Source organism: Protomyctophum parallelum, assembly GCF_964188405.1.
Source record: "Protomyctophum parallelum genome assembly, chromosome: 14".
In the NCBI taxonomy this organism is placed as follows: Eukaryota; Metazoa; Chordata; class Actinopteri; order Myctophiformes; family Myctophidae; genus Protomyctophum; species Protomyctophum parallelum.
This window is the reverse complement of record NC_139709.1, coordinates 14150678-14173475: the sequence shown is the minus strand read 5'-3', so window position 1 is coordinate 14173475 and position 22798 is coordinate 14150678. Positions and strand designations below refer to the sequence as shown.

General features: G+C 43.9%; 1 protein-coding gene across 1 annotated transcript in view; it reads left to right on the top strand.

The window, feature by feature from the left end:
- The window catches only part of st3gal3b (ST3 beta-galactoside alpha-2,3-sialyltransferase 3b), a gene marked incomplete at its 3' end in the record, with an annotated part of 109667 nt that overhangs the window by 18883 nt on the left and 67986 nt on the right, over positions 1 to 22798 (top strand). The window contains exons 5-6 of the mRNA XM_083782620.1: positions 4027 to 4069; positions 14326 to 14418. Of these exons, the coding sequence (XP_083638746.1) occupies positions 4027 to 4069; positions 14326 to 14418 (136 nt within the window). The remainder of the gene's footprint in view (positions 1 to 4026; positions 4070 to 14325; positions 14419 to 22798) is intronic.

The window sequence follows — 22798 nt, the reverse complement described above, 5'->3', positions numbered from 1 at the left end:
TTAAACCGCCATTGCAAAAAAACCCAACTGTAAATGACTATTTTTTGCGGTATGTTTGTATGTCTTTCGTCCTAGAAAAGGTTGTCGTCTTAGATTAGCTGCGCTGACCACAGAATCGTTCCCAGTCCTGCGGTATTAGCCCATTTTGGGCGGGAACCCCTTTTTGGTGTTTTAAAGCATTATGTTATACTTTGGAAAATAGCAGATCTACAAGCTCGTAGTGCGGCACTCGGTGCCGCGCTATGAGCTTGTAGCTGCTATTTTTGAAAAATCGTGAAAATGTAGACGCAAATATTTGAATATATATATATATACTGTATATATATATATATATTCTTTCAGAGCGAATGTTTTTAACTCAAATCTTTGCTTCTGGCCAGTCCCTGGAACAACATATTTTTAGATGGGGGGGTCTGTGGCCAAATACAGACAATTCTGAGGGTCCTTGACATGAAAATGGTTGAGCACCACTGACATAGAAACATACTGTAGGTTTTTCCCAGAAAATTGTCATGATTTAGAACACTTTTTGTAGAATCGAGCTCGGGTCTAAATGGCTTAACGGGCCCGAGAACCACATTATAGGCTTCAAAAGGCGAGCAGACAAACTGCAGAGCACCAACAAAACGCTATCAGATGTTTGCATCTGAGAAACGGATAGGATGGCCCGAATCTTTGAATGTTTGTCTTTTCAAAGTACATTTCAAGCTACGTGAAATATTGAACCCGGGTGCCCATGACCTTTTTTTTTTTTTCTTTTTAAGTTAACCCATTCTGACCTGAGATCAGATTCATACGAGGTTTCCGCCGGACAAACACTGGGTCTGATGAACCCATTCTGACCTGAGATCAGATTCTAAAAATGTCAGTCGTTCTTCGATTTTTCAAAAATAGCAGACCTACAAGCTCGTATCGCGCCACTCGGTGGCGCGATATGAGCTTGTAGATCTGCTATTTTTAAATAGCTAAAGCATAACATGATGCCGACACCAAAATGGGTGCCCGGTCAGAATGGGTTAAGTTTAGCACAGTCCCAGACGAGGTTTGTGTGGCTGTGGCTTGTTGCCATTGGTCTGCGTTCTCCTCCCAAACATTGCGCCCTGCCGGACGCCTGCAAGAACCCCTAGCTCGAGGAAAGCGCAATACTTTAACTGGAGGACATCCTTAAAAATGTTCCAGTTAATTGGTTAAATCCCTGCCAAATACATCCTCAATTTTTGCAACACGCGAAGAGCCTTTCTCAATACTTTAATGTCAAATCTTTTTTTATAGTGCATATAGTGCCTTGGGTGACTTTTATCTCGGAGAGCAGGGCAGTGTTCAACTGAAGACTATAGTGGTGGCCCTGGTGGGGAATTACCATCAGTCCCCACCGTCTGTCTTCCCAATGTGATGCAACAGTGCCCTCTGTTGTTCAAATGTAGTGGTGCGTCCCTAACCTCCACTGCAAAATGGTTTGCACTTTGCAGCCAGGCCGACTGCAGGGGTCCTGGCATTAATAAGAGCGGTTTCAGAGGTGAACATTTGTGCTACATGGCAGGGTGGTATACCCTGCCCCTTTATTTCTGCCCTAAAGCCTTCCGCTGCTGCTCATTTCTTTGGCTTACCATGCGCCTCTTCTTTAACACACAGACGCAAATATTCTCACCCCCATCTCTGCTTTTATATATGGCTATAACACAGCCATCTGCTCTCCCGTCATTTTTTTGTGTGTGTCTTTCATTCTCTCTTTTTGTCCTCCAGCATTCCTCTGATGACAACAAAATGCACCCACCGAGGAGAAATGTTGATTCTGTCTGTCGCTTCTAATCTCTTTTCTGTAATTGCACTCATAATTATTTTCTGTTAAACGATTTGATGTGCCATCGAGCAGGCTATTCTTTGATTTTATTCCCCCCGCATTTCTGTATTCAGTATTAATTTCCAGAGACTGAATTTCCCATCACGTAAAGTGAGGCCTTGCATGTCACCACCACTGCAGTATTGTACAAGATTCTATGAAAATGTACTACTCATGCATACAGTACAGTACCTATACATGATAGTTAAAAAAAATATGTATATATGTTTTTAACCCATTTTGGGCAGGAACCCCTTTTGGTGTTTTAAGCATTATGTTATACTTTAGCTATTGAAAAAAATAGCAGATCTACAAGCTGATAGCGTGGCACCGAGTGCTGCGCTATGAGCTTGTAGGTCTGCTATTTTTTTTTTATCGTGAAAATGTGGCGCAAATCTTTGAATATATATATATATATATATATATATATATATATATATATATATATATATATATATATATATATATATATATATTCTTTCAGAGCCAACATTTTTAACTAAAATCTTTGCTTCTGGGTGGTGGGGTGGGTGGGTGGGTGGGGGTCCCGGAACAACATATTTTCAAATGGAGGTCGGCGGGCCAATTGCATATATTTTTGAGGGTCCTTGACATGAAATAGTTGGAGCACCACTGACACAGAAACATAGGTTTTTCCCTGAAAACTGTCATGATTTAGAAGACATTTGTTAGAATATGTTCTCATGGTCGAAATGGGTTAAATTATATCATTGTACAATTTTACTTTTCATTTCAAATCGATAAGCAGGCAGGTTTCCTTCTTGTGCTTTCTTGCTTCTTCTATGAAAATGGCTTTGACTCAATCACTTCACTAGGCACCTATGGACCACCACTCTACCCCCCCCCCCCCCCCCCCCCTCTGATGCTTGTCCATAGGTGAACCGCAAAAATCCAAACCATTCGTTAGTCACCTTACTTTATTTTCAGCTCAGCAGAATGTGTGTTTTGGCTTGGCTTCTTTTCCTAATCTCTTAGCTTGATTTCTTTTTCCAACAAAATGCTTTCTAACTTTAACTCTTTTAAGCTTTTTTCTTCCTCCTCCTTCCACCTTTCCATTTTCCATTACGTTTCTTCTTCAACCTTTTTCTGAAGAATTAATGCACAGGCTTGTATTTTGGTTGTTGTTGTTTTTGTATTTTTACACAGCTGAAACAGATGAACACAGATGAAACAAAAATGTAGGAGCGCACCGCTATAGTGGGGAGAGTTGCTGCCCACGGGAGACGAAACTTGAAAAGAACGAAGGAGAGGTTGCACAACTCGTAGTCACGATGAAAAAAAAATGACCAACGTTTCGGCACAAAATGCCGCCTTCATGATACCCTTCTTCATACCCCGAAGAAGCACATTTTGTGCTGAAACGGTCACTTAAAATGAAAGTTGTTGTTGCATCGTGACCACCCTCTCCTCCTTTCTTTTCGCACAGCAACCAGGTGCACAACTACGGCTAACTGGCTGATATAGTGTCTTATAGCGCTTAGGTTTTGGATACTGCTTCCCAAGCAGTGTTGGTTTTTTTGGCAGCAAATTTTTTATTTGAGTTTTAGCCATAGTCTTGAATAGTTTCCCTTTAGTTTTAGTCACCTGGAATGTCTTAGTGTTAGTCTAGTTTTAGTCGACTAAATATCATAGGATCTTAGTCGACTAAATCTACAGTTGATTTAGTCGTCTGAAATGTATTTTGACGTCGACGCTTAAAAATAGCCTATCTATATATTAAAAAAAATAGCCGATCTACAAGCTCACAACGCGTTGCGCTGCGACGCGTTGTGAGCGTGTAGATCTGCTATTTTCAGCTTGCAGCCTAGTGTAAAATGACTTGTGGATCTCTTGTCCACTAGTCCCTTCCTAACATTTTAGTCTAGTTTTTATTTGTTGACGAAATTGTCAGTATATTTAGTCCTAGTTTTAGTCCTCATAGCTTTGTTTTTATTTAGTGTCGACGAACATTTTTCGTCTTAGTTTTAGTCGACAAAATCGACACCGCTTCCAAGCTCCAAGATGGTCAAATATGCGCTTCAGTCAGAATTCCTGACAACTTGACTCAGGTGTGGTAATTGTTCTGTCTCTCTCTCTCTCCTCTCTCCTCTCTCTCTCTCTCTCTCTCTCTCTCTCTCTCTCTCTCTCCTTCTTTTCTCTCCCCCCCCCCCCCCTGCCGTTTCTAGTGTACGACAAACAGGGCTTTCTGCTGAAGCTGGACACCAAGCTGTAAGTACATCTCCCACTTTTCCAGTCTAACTTGATGGTGCTCGTTTTAAGCAAAATGTCCAATACTTTTAAATCCCCTCTGCCATTAATGGAGTGAGACCCTGGTGAGTTTCTCTGACTGTGGCACGATTATGTTCACGGTTGGATAGCACCGACATGGCTTTTCAGGTCATCTTGCACTCTGCACGTCTCACGGCAGCGTTTCTCATCTGGTGGGGAGAAAAGAAATGCCCCTGCAAATGATCTGACAGGTGCCAATCAATATGAACATTAAAGCCAGTTAAGAACCACTGCTCTACAGAAATTAATTTAAAACGTGGCTTAATGCTCTAGTCTAGGACGGGGCTACTCAACTTTAGATGGCCCAGGGGCCACTCGGCACATTGTTTTGTCTTTTCTCATGTTGCTACCTGTGAAGTGTATTATGGTTACGCACTGGCGATGGCAGGAAGGCGACACACTGACTTATTTACATCCACGAATGCAAACTCCGTGCCACTTTTCCTGAAACGCAAACACTCGTGTTCATCTGAAAAGCTTTCTCTTCGGTTGGCCTTGTTATTTACAATGTTTTCTGTACGCGCTCTTTAACCCATTTAGGCCTGACCTCAAAATAAATAAATCTTCTAAATCCTCCAGTTTTCTGAAATAAATATTTTCACGATTTTTCTAAAATGGCAGACCTACAAGCTCGTAGCGCGCCACCGAGCTTGTAAATCTGCTATCTTTCAATAGCTAAATTATAACTATGTTTAAAACACAAAGGGGTTCCCGCCCAAAATGGGTTAACTCGCACCTAGGAAGTGCAACAGTCTTTTGTGTACTGAACGCGAGCCGATCTACAAATACTCCCCGTGCCGCGGATGCAGTGCTTGTGGACTTGTAAATCGACATGAAGTGAACACAACACACCCACTTGGACAGACGGCTCAAGATCGCACTCTTGTGGTTGGAAAACGCTAGTAATGACAAAATGACTCTTCCACACTGAAGGGTCAATCCCGTGAACAAACATATTTTATTGTCTCCACCAGCCGAAGGCATGGGGAGAGTATGTTTTGCACTCCGTCCGTCCGTGTGTCCGTGTGTCCGTGTGTCCGTGTGTCCGTCCGTCCGTGACCAGCTAATCTCAGCCACCGTTAACCCGGTCGATGCCAAATTTTGCACACACACTCCCTGGATGCCAACCATGAACCTCTGCCCCAAACTTTCCAGAACGGCCTGTTATAGCGCCACCAGGAGGCCGCTTTGTGCAAAACAGGTTTTTGCACAGCACACCTACAGATTTTGTCCAAACATCACGCAAATTGGTACACAGTCTCTCTAGAGCCATTCAACCAAACCGGTCTTTCATATTTCTCACACTCCATCCTGATTGGTTAAGATTGGCTTCCAAAGTTCACAGGAGTGCTCAGTTTCAAACAAAATGCTGCAAATCATGAACACATCGCGTGATTTCCGTGAAATTGTGCACCCACATTCCCACTAGGCCGACAAAATGCCACATGAACAATTTCAACTCAGCCTCAAGGTGGCGCTATAACTTTACCTCTAACTGCACGGATCTGTGGATAACCTGGTGGAGACCTGTGCCCAGAAGGGCACTTTTTCTAGTTCAATTTATTTTATCGCGGTCGCACATTATCGTACCAAAACACAGAAGACGGGTGACTGGCCTCATGTTAGCCTATACCTGCTGCTATATTATTATATCGCAACATAATGTTATATCATTGTCATTGACCATATCGTTGATCCTGGTGACGCACGCTTATATAGATTTGCGGTCGGGGAAAACGTGGGATTCCCTTCTCGCGTACCAGCGGGACATGTCCCGCGTACCAGCACAGGTGCATGTACCAGTGGGACTCTCTCTCACACACACACACACACACACACACACACACACACACACACACACACACACACACACACACACACAGCGATCTAAATATAAATTAAACCATAACAGCCATAGCCTCGGTACCAGGCTTTCATTTTTGTTGGTGAAAAAATTGAAAGCCTGGAGGAACGCATTGGCCGCTCTGGTCTAAAAGTGGGAGTCAACCCTTCCGGGTGGGCGTCGCTCCAAATGATGTGACGTAGCGCTGCACTAGGGGGGAGAGGAGGGGCCGGGGGTGACGGACAGATCGATGAGATCCAATCAGGGCGTGCGCAAATCTGAGCCGCGACCCGCCCCTCTAGACCAGAAACCTAACACGTTAGCTCAGGCTATAACAGCCCTCACAAAAAAGGATAGATAGGATAGTTTTGTGTTTTAAAACAAAATGTGGGCACCAGAAAGTTAAATATCTTTATCATACTTGGACAGTACACAATTTAGACTAACATTGTCCTTGCAGGAGGAAACAAAAGGTATCAAATCATGTCATTTTAAGAAACTGTCTCAACCTGGTATTTAGTATTACATTTGTACATAATAAGTTTCAATGCTTCTTTAAGCCAATTAATGCAAATAATAGGCCGGTAATCTAGCCCAGCTGCGGGTTCGAGACCCGAGCCCGTCGGCCTTTTGCCGCATGTCTTCCCCCCCCCCATCTCTCTCCCCCTTTCCTGTCACATTACTGTACCATGTCAAATACAGGCAAAAAAAAAAGGAAATACAAATATCTTAAAAAAACGAAAAAGAATTGTTGTATTTTTGGTCACAGTCAGATAGACGGGGATGTAGAGGTTCACAGCGGATATACAACCTGCGTGCATGTGTTGTATTTGTGGCTGGATATAGTTTTGGAGAAGGCTGGTTCTAAAGAGGATGGCGCTGATATGAAAATGGCTTTGCTATTCACAGCGAAACAGCAGTTTTGATTGACAGTGTGTGTGTGTGTGAGTGTGCTGTTTATAGATAGGAGAGAGAGACAGACTGTGTGTGTGTGTTAACTTAAAACCTTTTTTTTTAATGTTTTGTGACACTTCCAACTAAAAAGACGGTGTTATGTTTTACGTGGTGTTTATGACCAGCAAGCTGTGAGCGCAAAGTGTGAAAATCAGCAGCTGCAAACCATGTGCCGATGATGAAGTACAAACACTAATTCGTATAGGGAGGAGATGAGACGGCAAAGCCAGATAAGAATGTGTGTACAGCAGGGGGCACGGTGGCACAGTTGGTAGTGCTGTCGCCTCACAGCTAGAAGGTCCTGGGTTCGATTCCCGCTGGGGACACTGGGCGCTGGCGGCGTGTTCCCTCCTCCGCGTCATCAGTGCCCATACCCGAGGCGGGGGTTGGCGATAGGGCCTTTCTGTGTGGAGTTTGCATGTTCTCCCCGTGTCCCCTAGGGTAGATACCCTCACAAAAACTACCACCCCCTGGCCAGCCGGTGCGCCTGATGGAGGGGAAAGGAACTGGTCGGAATAACGTGTCCCTTCCACGCGCTACGTCTGGCCGGGGAAATTCCCCTCTATCAGGTGAAAAGAAGCAGCTTGGACTCCTCATGCATAGGAGGCATGAGGTCAGTCCGCTGCCCCCCCAGGTTGGCAGAGGAAGTGTAACGCCCAGGATTACATTAGATGGGCACTGGGTGAAAACTGGGTTACAAAATCGTGGGATAAAAATTAAAGAAAAAAAAAGAAAAAAAAGAACGTGTGTACAAATCTGACTTCCTGAAATGACTTGTGGTTTCTGTGTTGCATTCATTTTCTTAAAGAAGCATTGAAACTTATTATGTACAAATGTAATACTAAATACCAGGTTGAGACAGTTTCTTAAAATGACATTATTTGATGCCGTTTGTATCCTCCTGCAAGGACAATGTTAAAAATTGTGTACTGTCCAAGTATGATAAATATATTTAACTTTCTGGTGCCCACATTTTGTTTTAAAACACAAAACTATCCTATCTATCCTTTTTTGTGAGGGCTGTTATGGTTTAATTTATATTTAGATTGCGTGTGTGTGTGTGTGTGTGTGTGTGTGTGTGTGTGTGTGTGTGTGTGTGTGTGTGTGTGTGTGTGTGTGTGTGTGTGTGTGTGTGTGTGTGTGTGCGCGAGACACACTCAGGGGGGCAGTGAAGCTGCCCCCCTGTAGGAAATTCTGACTTCCTGAAAGTTCATATAATGGCCTGTTGTGGCGCTGTCATTGGGCCCAAAAAACTCCATAGCTCCATAGAGGTCCATGTATTTGGGCCCAACTTCACCTAGACTGTATTACCTTAATAAACATGGTCATGTATACTTTCTGTATGGTCTTATTTATTAAACAAATTACCATAAAGTTGAGTATTTTCTGAGGGGCGTGGCTACCGGTGCAGTCTATGATCGGGACCACCCCCCTGCTGGAGTCAAAATAAAAACCAACGAAGAAGAAGGGGGGAAGTCCTGCCTCGTTGTCTGGGCCAGCCAATGGCCAGCTGGGCCCAAACGGATCTAGAAAGATGGCGATTTACATATTTTTTTTACAGTCTATGGGCTGACTTCATTAAAAGAAATGATCATCAACCCTGTAGGAAAGTACTAGATACCGTGGGTATGGTCATTTATAACTACAATATAATCAGAAATAACTTAGGCACATTGTACGTCAAAACGTAAAAATTCAATACTGTAAATGTTATTGCAAATTTGCAATGACATAGAATTTGACTTGGTGAAGTTGCCGCATTGTTGTGACTGTACGGATAGACCGTAATATAGAAACGATACATGGAGCATTTAACCCATTTAGAGGATTCTACAAATGTCTTCTAAATCCTGACAGTTTTCTGAAAAACCCTGTGTTTCTAATTCTGTCAGTCATTCACTAGCCTGACCTAAGCAGAGACATTTCTGGCCTAGATGGGAGGGTCGCGTCTCAGAAAAGCGCGCACCCTGATTGGATCTCATCGATCTGTCCGTCACCCCCGGCCCCTCCTCTCCCCCCTAGTGCAGCGCTACGTCACATCATTTAGAGCGACGCCCACCCGGAAGGGTTGACTCCCACTTTTAGACTGGTTCAGCCCACGGCTTTTTCCAGGCTTTCATCTTTCGCGCAGACGAAATGAAAGCCTGGGTATCGAGGCTAGTCATTCACAAACATTTTCATGTCGAGGACCCCCAAAAATATATGTAATTGGCCGCCGACCCCCATCTGAACATGTGTTGTTCCAGGGACCCCCTCCCAGAAGCAAAGATTTGAGTTAATAAAAACGTTCAAATATATTATATTAAAAGACTTGCGCCACATTTTCACGATTTTTCAATAGCGGATCTACAAGCTCAAAGTATAACATAAGGGGTTCCCTTCCTGAATGGGTTAAATAACACTGAATACTATCGAACTGTCATACAGCAGTAAATTAACGTCACATAGCATGTATGTTGTACTGTACTGTATGTATGTTTTCGTCGCATATCTCTGCTGTCGGGAGGAAACCTCATAACTCCAAAATGTTCATTTTTCAGGAAATGAAAAATATACATTTTTCAGGAAATAGAGAAAATCTTATATTTTTAAAACAAAGCAATACTGCCTCATCAAAGTTGGTGTTGTGAGTTTATATATTGTGTCAATTACTTCCATGAGAGGTGGTGGAGTTAGCTGCTTTAGCAGACATTTTGAGGGTCCTATGGAGTTAAGAGGTTTTGTCCAAAGCACTTTTTACTATTACTTTCCATTGGTTCAATATTTTCGAAACAACACACAGACGGTAAAGGGTGTTCAATAGCACTGATTTATGCCAAAAAATAATCTAAAACCTCAAAAATGAAGTTGAGAGTTTTCCTCCCGACAGCCACGATATGCAAATGATTCACACTGAACAGTCGCTTCATCCTAATTTGCCTAATCTTCACTGATCCCGAATTGTGGCCAAAGTTCAAAACCTATGAGTCTGCAGTTCCTTGGTTATAAAAAAAGAGGTCTTTGAATTTTTTCATTCTTTTCTTTTTTGTCAAAAGGGGCTTATGTTACATTTGGTGACCAAAGGTGGAGACATTTTCTCTCTTGGTTCAGACAGATGTTGGCCCACGAGCAGCAAAAGCTTACTACTCATTTATCTTACTTTCATTTAAAATAAACATAATATCTCAGCGGAGCTTTAACCAAACTTGCCGACAGCTGCACACGTCAGATCTTTTTTTTTATTAAACAGCCTCTGATGGGACTAATGAAGTTTGAAGTGTGGTGCGAATTGAGACGCAGCGTTATTGCTTATTGTTTATTCCCAAAGTTAATTATGCTTTGTCAGGGTGAGGACATACATTATACTGTTAGCTGGCCATCATATCAACGCGTGCGTTTGACGCGTGTATATTTCCCAGAATTGGTTTGACACTCCTGTATGTTGACTGCGATGGTAAGGCACCCCCCTCCCCCCTCCCTCCCCACAGTGTTGATTTCGTCGACTAAAACTAGGATGAAAAATGTTCGTCGACTACCTTTTTCCACTGACAAACTAAATGAAAAGCTATGATGACTAAAACTAAGACTAAATATACTGACAATTTCGTCAACAAATAAAAACTAGACTAAAATGTTAGGAAGGGACTAGTGGACAAGAGATCCAGTATAAGTCACGTTACACTTCGTTGCATGTAATGCAACGCGCCGCAACGTGTTGTGGGCTTGTAGATCTGCTATTTTCAGCAAGTGAAAAAATCTGCCATTACGACGGCATCAAAGGCCCGCCAAAACACACTTTAGTCGACTAAATCAACTGTATATTTTAGTTTTAGTCGACTAAGTCAACTAAGTGAAAACTATTCAAGAGACTACGACTAAGACGAAAACCAAAATTTGCTGGCAAAAACAACACTGCCTCCCCGAACATTACAAGTTCATAAGCATCAGCTATCGTCACCTCTGCTCTCACCAGGCATGTCTGTCTGCACAATGTTACACAATTTATGGTAGTTTTCTCATAATTGCAAAGATAACTCTATACACATATTATCTAATGAGTTTCCCCTTCATTAGTATCATCTCCAGCAGGTTTGCAGTATGGTAATTGCATGCATCAAAGGAGGTGCAAAAGGAGCCTCCCCCTGGCCAGCCGGGGCGCCTGATGGAGGGGAAAGGAACTGGTTGGAATAACGTGTTCCTTCCACGCGCTACGTCCAACCAGGGAAACTCCCCCCTGTCAGGTGTAAAGGAGCAACTTGGACACTCAGGCATGAAGGAAGAGTCCGTTGCTCTCCCCATGTCCCCCATATATGGGGACTAGGTTGGCGGAGGGTGTGTAGAGCCCAGGATCACATTAGATGATTGACACAGGGGTGAAAAATGGGTTACAAAATCGTGGGATAAAAAATATATATAAAAAAAAAGAGGTTCAAAGTGATCCATTTTAAAAAGTAGCCTCGGATAACCTTGCCCGACCTCGACCGATCTTAACCCATTTAGACCCGAGGACGATTCTACAAAATGTCTTCTAAATCCTGACCGTATTCTGAAATGTTTCTATATCGGTCGTTCTCAAACTGTTTCATGTCACGGAGCCTCAAAAATAGATGTAATTATAGATGTAATTATACATTAAAGATTTGAGTTAAAAACGTTCGCTATATATATATATATATATATATATATATATATATATACATGTATATAATTTAAGTATTTGCGCCACATTTTCACGATTTTTCAAAAATAGCAGACCTACAAGCTCGTAGTGCGGCACTCGGTGCCGCGCTATGAGCTTATAGATCTGCTATTTTTCAACAGCTAAAGCATAACATAATGCTTAAAACACCTAAAGGGGTTCCCGACCCTTAACCTGTACCCCAAATGTATTGAAGTAGAACTACCCGTTAACAACGATGGCGGAGAATGTGTCGCTTGTACCTGCTGTTGGGTAGAGATATACTTGTGTTGCTGATAATGTTCTTGCAGTTAATTCCATTAATTAAGCCTGGCATCTATTCCGGGGGAAAAATATCAAGATGATCAAAAACAGAACCAGCAGATCTACAAGCTCACAATGCATCGGACCATGTTGTGAGCTTGTATAAGGCCAGACGGCACCAATGCAACTAGTCTCAACTCCTTCCAACAAAACCGTGTAAAGGCCACTCCACACCAATGCAACTATCATTGGGAAGGGGTGCACGATTATGAAATGATGTCCGATATCCGATCTGCGATTATTTGCAGGGTCGTATCTGCCGATACCGATTCTGAACCGCTTCCGATGTTATACAGAGGACCACAATGGAAACAAGACTAGGCCCTGTAGGGGCTTATTGGCCCAAAGAGCCTGTTAATAATGTATTCAATCAATCAATCAATAATTAGCATATACTTTCTTCCAAGTGTCTGTTTTTACAACTGAATGCCTACTGAATGAGACGAGTACACAAATGAAATGTATATACATTTTTTATATTTTTTTTGCTGGTAAAAAACGATTAAATAATCTGTATGTTTATTGTTTTTGACCGTTCCGATACAGATATGGAATTTATATGGCCGATTATGCTCCCGATTAATGGTGCATCCCTAGTTGCAAGTAGTTGCATGTTGCATTGGTGTGGACCGGCCTGTAGATTGGCATTGTATGTATTGTCACACGACAAAGTAGACTTGAGTGGCTATTAATGCCATGTCGGCTCAAATGTGTGCATTGACGTTTTCCATCCCATTTTGTATTTTAACCCATTTAGACCTGACGTCGAAATAAATAAAATAAGTCTTCTGAAAGAATATATATTCAAAGATTTGTGCCGCATTTTCACGATTTTTCAAAAATATCAGACTGTGCTACGAGCTTGTAGATCTGCTATTTTTCAATAGCTAAAGTATAACATAATGCTTAGTTAAAACGCCAAAAGTGGTTCCCCTTTTCGTGTTTTTTTATTTGTGGAAAAACGCTATACAAATGTAATTAGCCCTTCACTAAATCTCACCCCAAAAAGCGATTGTCCAATGCCAATCCAAATAGTTTAGCAACGGTTGCTATGCAGGTCAAGCTTACTTCGCTGCTAACGTGCCTGGGATGGGTTGGGGAGGGACTAATGGGTGAAGGGCTAATTATTAAATTGTGCACACACACCCACACCCATGGTCAGACTGGTTCCTCCCCATCAACCCTGGCCCCATGAAGTGTGTCTGGGTGGACCGGCCTCCCCCATAGTGCCTGCATGGGCCTCTGTTCACTCTGTTGATTATTTACTCTGTGTTCATGGCATTGAGAGGGATATAATATTAATGATCGTGTTAGCAACAGGGGAGGTTGCTAAGGTTAGCACTGTGATTATTTGAACTAGGGCCCCCCACATAAGTGATGTGCTGAGCTGTTGGGTTCAACCTGTCTCCTGTATCTCCCACTGTTTGATTTCCTCGACTGAAACCAAGACGAAGAAATGTCCGTTGACTACCTTTTGACACTGACGAAAACTAAACGGAAACCAAATGAAAACTCGGCTATGATGACTAAATATGTTGACTATTTTGTCAACAAATAAAAACTAGAGTAAAATGTTAGGAAGGGACTAGTGGACAAGAGATCCAGCAGTATACAGTAAGTCATTTTACACTAGGTTGCATGCTGAATATAGCCGATCTACAAGCTCACAACGCGTCACGTTGTGAGCTTGTAGATCGGCTATTTTCACCAAATGTAAAAATGGTCATCACGACGGCATCGAGGCCCGCCAAAATACATTTAAGACAACTGTAGACTAACACGAAAACATTCCAGGTGACTAAAATGTGACTAAAACTAAATGAAGAGACTAGTATAGAGCGTCGCAGTCCCCCTTTCATGACGACGCCAGGCCCAGGAAATTATTCCCAATGCATTTTTCCCATTTTTTTCCCCCCACATTTCAAAAGGTATTTATTTAAAGACGGTTACGCCGCGGACAAAGCCAACTCGAGTCGTGACAACTCATGACAACAAACAACTATATTTTGGACCAAACAAATAATTACAAAGAAGAAAAACAACAAAAAAAGTGTTGTAACCTCAAACCTGCCGTTTTTCTTCTTCTTTCTAATTATTTGTTCCGCCCAAAAAAATTGTGTTTGTTGTCACGATTTGTCACGATAAGAGTTGGCTTTGTCCGCGGCGTTACCGTCTTTAAATAAATACTTTTTTGAAATGTCTATGAGGAAAATGAACGGAGAATCATTTCCTGGTGCCCTGGTAGGGGGCGGGACTGCGACGCTCTATTGAAGAGACCAATGACTAAAACTGAAGCATTTGCTTGTTGCCCACCATGGTTTTAGTAGCCTGGCCCTGGCAATAGATCATTTGTCACTTTCTGTTTCTCGTATTAATTCATCTATTAATCTCTCTCTCTGTGTCGTTATTAATCCACAGGCCACCAGAGTTGGCGTACAAGTATGGCAACCTCAGCGAAGGAGCGTGCAAGACGGGCTTCGCGGCAGCCAAGATGACCACCATCTATCCTAAGTGAGAAGAAAACGCCTCTTTGTTTCTTTGTTGTTGTTTTTTGAAGTGGTGCAACCACTGCTGTAGAGCTGTGTCCCTGTGTCCCTGTGTCCCTGTGTCCCTGTGTCCCTGTGTCCCTGTGTCCCTGTGTCTCTGTGTCTCTGTGTCTCTGTGTCCCTGTGTCTCTGTGTCCCTGTGTCCCTGTGTCTCTGTGTCCCTGTGTCCCTGTGTCCCTGTGTCTCTGTGTCCCTGGGTCCCTGTGTCCCTGTGTCCCTGTGTCCCTGTGTCTCTGTGTCCCTGTGTCCCTGTGTCTCTGTGTCTCTGTGTCTCTGTGTCCCTGTGTCTCTGTGTCTCTGTGTCTCTGTGTCCCTGTGTCCCTGTGTCCCTGTGTCTCTGTGTCTCTGGGTCTCTGTGTCCCTGTGTCCCTGTGTCCCTGTGTCCCTGTGTCCCTGTGTCCCTGTGTCCCTGTGTCCCTGTGTCTGTGTGTCTGTGTGTCCCTGTGTCCCTGTGTCCCTGTGTCCCTGTGTCCGTGTGTCTGTGTGTCTGTGTGTCCCTGTGTCCCTGTGTCCCTGGGTCTCTGTGTCCCTGTGTCCCTGTGTCCCTGTGTCCCTGGGTCTCCGTGTCCCCGTGTCCCCGTGTCCCTGTGTCCCTGTGTCCCTGTGTCCCTGTGTCTCTGTGTCCCTGTGTCTCTGTGTCCCTGTGTCTCTGTGTCCCTGTGTCCCTGTGTCCCTGGGTCTCTGTGTCCCTGTGTCTCTGTTTCCCTGACGTGTCCCTGTGTCCCCTGGGTTCCTGGGTCCCTGTGTCTCTATGTCCCCGTGTCCCCTGTGTCCCCCGTGTCCCCTGGGTCCCTGCACGGAAATAGCGTTATAGCGTTTGTTCACCACCAAGTGTCACTGTTGCACAGCCTAACACACAGACACACACAGGCCAGGGAGGAGGGCTTGTACAGTACAGTACAGTACAGTACAGTACAGTACAGTACAGTACAGTACAGCACCACTCACTTCAGACAGGTCAGATTTTTTGTTCCTCTGCGGGATTCCATGGGATGACAGTTTGACTGTGTTAAGTACTCGTGTCTGAGTTGCCTCCAAGTCCTAATTTATCCTTGATTTAAAAAAATCATAAGAACGAGGCCAATTCCTTCATAAGGATGTCGACCATCTACACACACACACACATTGGGCAGCTAAGCTCCGTAAGACAAATCGATTGGATCGAGCGTCGATATAAAAACGGTGGCATTGGAGAAGGGAGAAAACGCTGTCACCAGTTGAGCCTGCAGCTTGGCCTTCGGGGCGGCTGTGGGGTCAAGAGTCGGAACAGAGGAGCTCACTTACATTCCCACGCAATCCTCAAGAGTTGTGAGTCATGTCGGGAGTCAGTCCGTTCTCTAACCCCCCCTTCCCCCACCACCACCACCACCACCACAAAACACAGGACTTTGTCCTTGGCGAGTTCCACGCCACACAAAAGAAGCCTCTGTCACGAGAATACAAAAGTGTTCGTCCCACTCATGTCCTCGAGGCCTCGGGAGGCTCTTCTTCTTCCCCGTCAAGAGGGGCACCGAGGCGACACTTCCTGTGACTGTGACTCATCATCATCCACTTCCTGGTCCCCCCCCCTCTCTCGGCTCCCCCCCCCCCCCCCCCCCCCCCCACCACAACACACAATCCACGGATCACTCCTCGCCCGGTCCCTCTTCTGTGATGTCACTGCCTTCCCTTTGATCTTCTCCCCTCGTTGCCGCCCGCATCCCAGCCTCAATCTATAGGACATTGTCCCCCATTAGCATTCTTGGAACTATAGCTAATAGAGGGGGCAATTTTCCGCATTGCTGGACAATGGCCCTGTGGCAGTGCTGTACATGTTTCTTCTTGGCCTATTTATGGAACAAGACCCACTGATGCTCCCAATTCTCCACAGCCATCTTTCCACAAGCACAAGTCATTTATACGTCGTTTCCCAAGATGTACAGTACACATGTACACTTGTGGTGAGGTGACCCCCAAAAAGCTGTGTTATGACCTCTTGTACGGTATCAAGCAATCTTAACCCATTTGAACCCCTTTTGGTGGTTACACACATTATGTTATAATTTAGCTATTGAAAAATCGCAGATCTACAAGCGATTTTTTTTAAATTGCAGACCTACAAGCTCGTACCGCGCCACTCGGTGGCGCGCTACGAGCTTGTAGGTCTGCAATTTAAAAAAAATCGCTATCTGCCTCAAATCTTTCCGAAAATTGTCGTGATTTAGAAAATGGGTTAAAGGACAACTTTAGTTTTTTTCAACCAAGGTTCATGTTTTAGGTTATTATTAGAGAAAGTAAAAGATGAGTGTTAATTTTTCTTCATTTGCTGCTTTCTTTCGTTTTATGGATTTTAGCGGTTTTTGACAGGGGGGCGGGGGCATTCGAGCATGGGGCTAAATATGTATTTTGTTTTACAAAATATTATGGCGATTTATTTTTGTATTATTTACTATAGTCCTACTAGACCCCAAGAAATTACATCTAGCCACAAAAGATCACAGGATCTACTGAATGTGAAGCCTATACTGGGGGGAAGCCACACTGTGTGTCATAGGCTCAATATGTCAGTTTGACACATTCAGTAGATCTCGTGATCTTTTGTGGCCAGATGTCTAGTAGGACTATAGTAAATAATAAAATAATAAATTGCTATAACATTTAGTAAAGAAATACATATTTAGCCCCATGATTGAATGCCCCCGCCGCCCTGTCAAAAACAGCTTAAATTCGTAAAACGAAAGAAAGCAGCAAATGAAGAAAAATGAACACTCATCTTTTACTTTCTGTAATAACCTAAAACATGAACCTTGGTTGAAAAAAACTAAAGTTGTCCTTTAACAATTTCCGGGGAGTGGTAAACCCTTGATAGTCGCAGTTCATCCGTTCGGGGCGGGAACCCATTTTGGTGTGTTTTAAGCATCATGTTATACTTTAGCTTTTGAAAAATAGCAGATCTACAAGCTCTGCGAGCTACGAGTTTGTAGATCTTCCATTTTTGAAAAATCGTGCGTATGTGGTGCAAAATCTTTTTTTAATCAGCCTCAGTCCTAAATGTCCTAAGGCCTAAAAAAAAACAACTTTGGTTTCCGGTTGCCGACCGACTCTATTAAATATGCGCGACTCATATTATTTTATTGGCATTTGGTGAAAAAAAAAAAAAAAAAACAGAATACGACCGAGTCAAGACCAAAAAGGTCTTTGATCATTAAAATTCTCTTTGATGAGACCATCGGGACACGCGACCTCATCCTACGTTATAAAAAATTAAATCCACGTAGGAATAGTTGTAGAACCACTATCGTTTGTAACAACACTGTCAACACAGCGCGCTGTGCGCCGCCATGTTGCTCAGCTCTGACCGGGGAGCGGAGCGCAGCCTCTAGACTAGAGCCGTTTAGAGACAGAGAGTGACGACAATGGACTGATCAATGACGCATGCAGCCCCACGAATAAGCAGTGAACGGAGATGTCGCAACTCTCTCAACTAAACCGCGCTGCCTCCGACAGAAATATTTAGGGGAACATGTTTTAACGTGACATGCAGACCCGGTTCAATGGGAAACACAAACACACATTGAATAACACACGCCGATATTGTTGTGTTTCTGTTGCGTGTGTGTTGTGGTGCCACTGCCACCGCACATTAAAATGCCACCAAAAAAAGCCAAAAGCCAACCGCAGGGCAGCAGAAAATATCAGCAACCCTATTTTCTAAACCTGCTGCCTCTACTCCAGGTATATGTCACTGTGTAATGAAAACAATGTAAAGTTGTATTAACCATTAAAACTGCCACAGTTATTTCACATAGCCAAAATATAGAAGCCTATCCATCATTGCCGTAGGATTTTTTTTTAAATCCTTGCTACCCATCCTTCCCACGAAAAAATAAATAAGTAAAATAAAATAAAATAAATTCCTTGCTACCCATCCTTCCCACGAAAAAATAAAATAAAAAATAAAATAAAATAAATTCCCTACCTACTCAGCCCAAAAATGACAGCCAATCGGAAACCAAAGTTTTTTTTTTTTAGGCCTAATGAGCTAAAACAGAGTTACAGGGCCTCCAAGTCATGCTGCGTAAAATATTCAATGCTTGACTCTTACAATGCTCTTTGACCTTTTGGAATCCCTCACACATACCTGTGTGTGTGTGTGTGTGTGTGTGTGTGTGTGTGTGTGTGTGTGTGTGTGTGTGTGTGCGCGCGCGCGCAGCCAACTTCATGGACATTGCTTGTGGTAAATCTGTGGTTACAAGGACAAGGAGCAGTGTGGGTTTCTTCGAGAGAGCTGGCCTCTGCACCACCTGAGAGGCTATACGTGTTAACGATGTACCCCCTCTCTCCCCTTTGGCCTAACGACTTCCTCTAATCAGCCGCACGTGTCGGATCAAAGTTGTGTACAACACAGAACCCCCCCCCCCCAGTGGGAAGCCGCTGATTACTACCACCCTCACCTCTGTTTCACACGAGGTCAATTAGCACCATTCATACCTCAAAGCGACATCGTTTGTGTGTCCATCGGCGGCAAGCAGTGGATGGACTTGCGTAAATGTGCATGTGTTTGATATTTAGTAAGGGGGTGGGTGTGTGTGTGTGTGTGTGTGTGTGTGTGTGAACCCATCAGGGTGGGAACTCCTTTTGGTGTTTCTAGCATTATGTTATACTTTAGCTATTGAACAATAGCAGATCTACAATCTCGTAGAGATCGCTACGAGCTTGTAGGTCTGCTATTTTTGAAAAATCTCAAAATAATGTGGCACAAATCTTTGAATATATATATTCTTTCAGAGTGAACATTTTTAACTCAAATCTTTGCTTCTTGGGGGGGGGTCCCTGGAACAACATTTTCAGATGGGGGTCGGCGGCCAATTACGTAAATATCTGTGGCTCCTTGACATGAAAAAGGTTGAGGACCAACTGAGTCGATGACATGGAAACATGGGTTAGGTTGAGGACCACTGACGATGACATGGAAACATGGGTTAGGTTGAGGACCACTGACGATGACATGGAAACATGGGTTAGGTTGAGGACCACTGACGATGACATGGAAACATGGGCTGTACAGAAAACTGTCAGGCTTTCGTAGAATCGTCCTCGGGACTAAATGGGTAAATAAATAGCGGTATAGGCGTATGTCTGTGGTGTACATGCTTGATGCTTGCCATTCGATCTGTAAATTAAGATTATGTCTTAATGTGAGCGGTTCTCGTGTATGTATGTTTTGTCTAAGTTTCAGGTAGGTTTTTGATTATACCAATAAGCTGTTATGCCGGTAACCCAAAACCACCATTATTCAACTTTTCTCCGATTTTCCTTTTCTATTTCCATTCCTGGGCTAAATGAGGCTGAGCAAATTGTCTTTAAGACGTAGACGACGCCGCGTTTCCGTTTTGCCATTAATGTCATTTTTATTTTAACCGTGCTTGGTGTAGCCTCTGCGTTTGACTATGCTAGAGAAATCCCTCTTAACCTCTTATAGCGGTGAGGTTGGCCCCCGTTGGCCCTTCCCTCTAATCATCTCCTGCTTCCTCCGTGTTTGTCTTCGTCCAGCGGAGGCCGTGCCCCGCGCAATCCAATTTATTTTCAACACCTCCTCCTCCTCCTCCTCCTCCTCAACCCTCTCCGCTCTACCCAAACTGTTTGTATTGGAGCCCTAAATCATGTGTTGGCAGTGAACTTGAGCTCGGCGCGGTTATGAAAATAAAGGGCTCTCCGAGTGATAGACCTCTATAGCTAGGAGGAAATGAGCACAATGCAATCCTCCCGGCCCCGCTGTCCATTTTGGAAGACCCATCTTTTACCATTTTTTTCGTCTTTTATTTCGTTGGTTGTTGGTAATTCTCGATTTTTATTAACGACATGCAGCCGTCTCGTCTCTGTTCTGTGGATGTCTGTGACTTTCTGTCGATGTGAGTGAGCTCTGTGACTCTCTCTGGACTCTAGTCCCGGTGTTATTTATAGTCATGTTTGGCCCCCTGAAGCTTCAAGTCTAATGAATCTCAGTTTGTTTTGGCAGGACAGGAGTCGCTGAGTGTCTGCGTGCTTCTGTCAGGTGATTTGAGGAGGAGGAAAAAAAGAGGGATCCGGACGTGACTGTTTCTCCTCCAGATCCCCTCCTCCTCTCCCCCCTCTTCCTCTGGGGGGAGGGGGATGGCGAGTGCGTTCAAAGAGAGATTAGTTGGGGGGGGGGGGGGGGGGGGGGGCAAGCTGGCCCGCTCGCTAACCGGAGGGGCCTTCCATCTGCGTTGGCCATGTTTGGTCATTGTGCATCCTTAGGTCCCCCTTTGTATTTTATTTGTATTTTTTGGCCCCAATCTGTTTGACCACAAAGGTGCAAAGTGCACCACACACTGTGTGTGTGTGTGTGTGTGGGGGGGGCCAAGTAACACTGTGTACAGTTACAGTATTCACCAACTGATGTGGTTTGGGGTTTGAAATGCATTCTCTTTCTAGCTGTTAAATAGTGTCTCCTTGCTCACGGGCCATCCGCTGTGTTATTTAATTGAGCACACAGGGACCACAAGGCAACATGATTTAATGTGATTAATGACGTCGTTTATAGGGAAGGCATGAGTTATTGTATGGTTTGCATGTTTTGTGTGTCCTTCGGGTCAATTGACGGTGGCGATGTATGTCGGTATGGTCAGTCAGAGATGAACCGGAGTCCGACTTTGTTGTTGGGGTAAATCTCTCACTGTAAAGTACTGTACACAGACTATACAGTGTTGGTTGTAAATGGTGCATTTATATAGCGCCTTTTATCCAAGGCGCTTTGCATAGATTGTGCAGCAATTCACCCATTCATACACGCATATATCCACCGATGGAGGCGGAAACCATGCAACCAGCACATCGGGAGCAATTGACGGGGGTTCAGTGTCTTGCTCAAGGACACTTCGACACTTTAACTCTGACTAACACTAACTTGAATTTGGGGGTGTATATTGTTCATGATTTCAAGTGCCAGACTCACTATGAGCTGTAGTTTATGGCGCTAAATGCTAGCGGAGATGGCTTATGTGCGCGGCAGTACATTTTTCCACCGAGCGTTTTGGTTGCTTTTCTGTAACTTTTATGACGATACTCATAAAAATCAAAACCCGCTCCCATTTGTCCCAGGCTTCAGTATTCAGTGACCATCTAGTGTGTCGGCCAGTGAAAACCGTCGCCGTGTGCATTGTAAAATTATACTGCGTGGAGCGGCAGGCTTGTTAACCCATCCTGGTCGGGAAACCCCTGTTGGGGTTTTAAGCATTATGTCATGCTTTAGCTGTCGTAGCGCGGCACAGAGTGCCTTGCTACGAGCTTGTATAGGTCTGCTATTTTTGAAAAATCGCAAACTTGTGGCGCAAATCTTTGAAAATATATATATTCTTTCAGAGTGAACGTTTTTAACTCAAATCTTTGCTTCTGGGAGGTCCCTGGAACAACATATTTTCAGATGAGGGTCGGCAGGCCAATTGCATATAATCTTTGGGAGTCCTTGACATGAAAATGTTGGAGAATGACTGACATAGAAACAAAGGTTTTTCATGAAAACTGTCATGTTTTCGAAGACATTTTGTAGAATCGTCCTCGGGTCTAAATGGGTTAAAACCGGAGGAGCCCAGCTCTCCTCTCCTGTCCCGCCCCGTCCCGTCCCTTCTCCCCCCAGCAAGACAGCAGGTCACGAAAACACACATCCATGGCACGGCCACGCTCAGCAGCACGTAGCCGCCCCCCGGCCACCCGGTGGCCCGGCCCCTGGCCCCCAAAGGAGGAAGTGGATTCTCTTTTTTGATACGAGGAGCGGTGCTTTATCAAAAAGGACACACGCAGGGAGGAGGCAGAGAGAGAGACGATGATGGAAGTCACAGTTCAAAGAACATTAACTCATTCTGGACGGACGGGAACCCCTTTTTGGTGTTATGTTAGCATTATGTTATACTTTAGCTTTAGCAGATCTACAAGCTCATAGCGCGGCACCAAGTGTCGCGCTACGAGCTTGTAGGTCTGCTATTTTTGAAAAATCGTGAAAATGTGGCGCAAATCTTTGAATATATATATATTCTTTCAGTGCAAACTTTTTTAACTTGCATATTTGCTTCTGGGGGTGCGTCCCTGGAACAACATATTTTGAGATGGTGGTCACGGCCAAATACATTTTGGGCGTCCTTGACATGAAATAGTTTGAGAACCACTGACATGGAAACATAGGGTTTTCAGAAAACTGTCAAGATTTCAAAGACATAATTTTTTTGAATTTCTCAGGTCTAAATGGGTTAAAAACATAGTCGTCGGTCACAGTGTGTTTTTCTGTGTAAAGCCCATCTCGGATTTACTTGTAGCACGTTTTAGAGAAGGATTTGTTTCTCTAAAAGGAG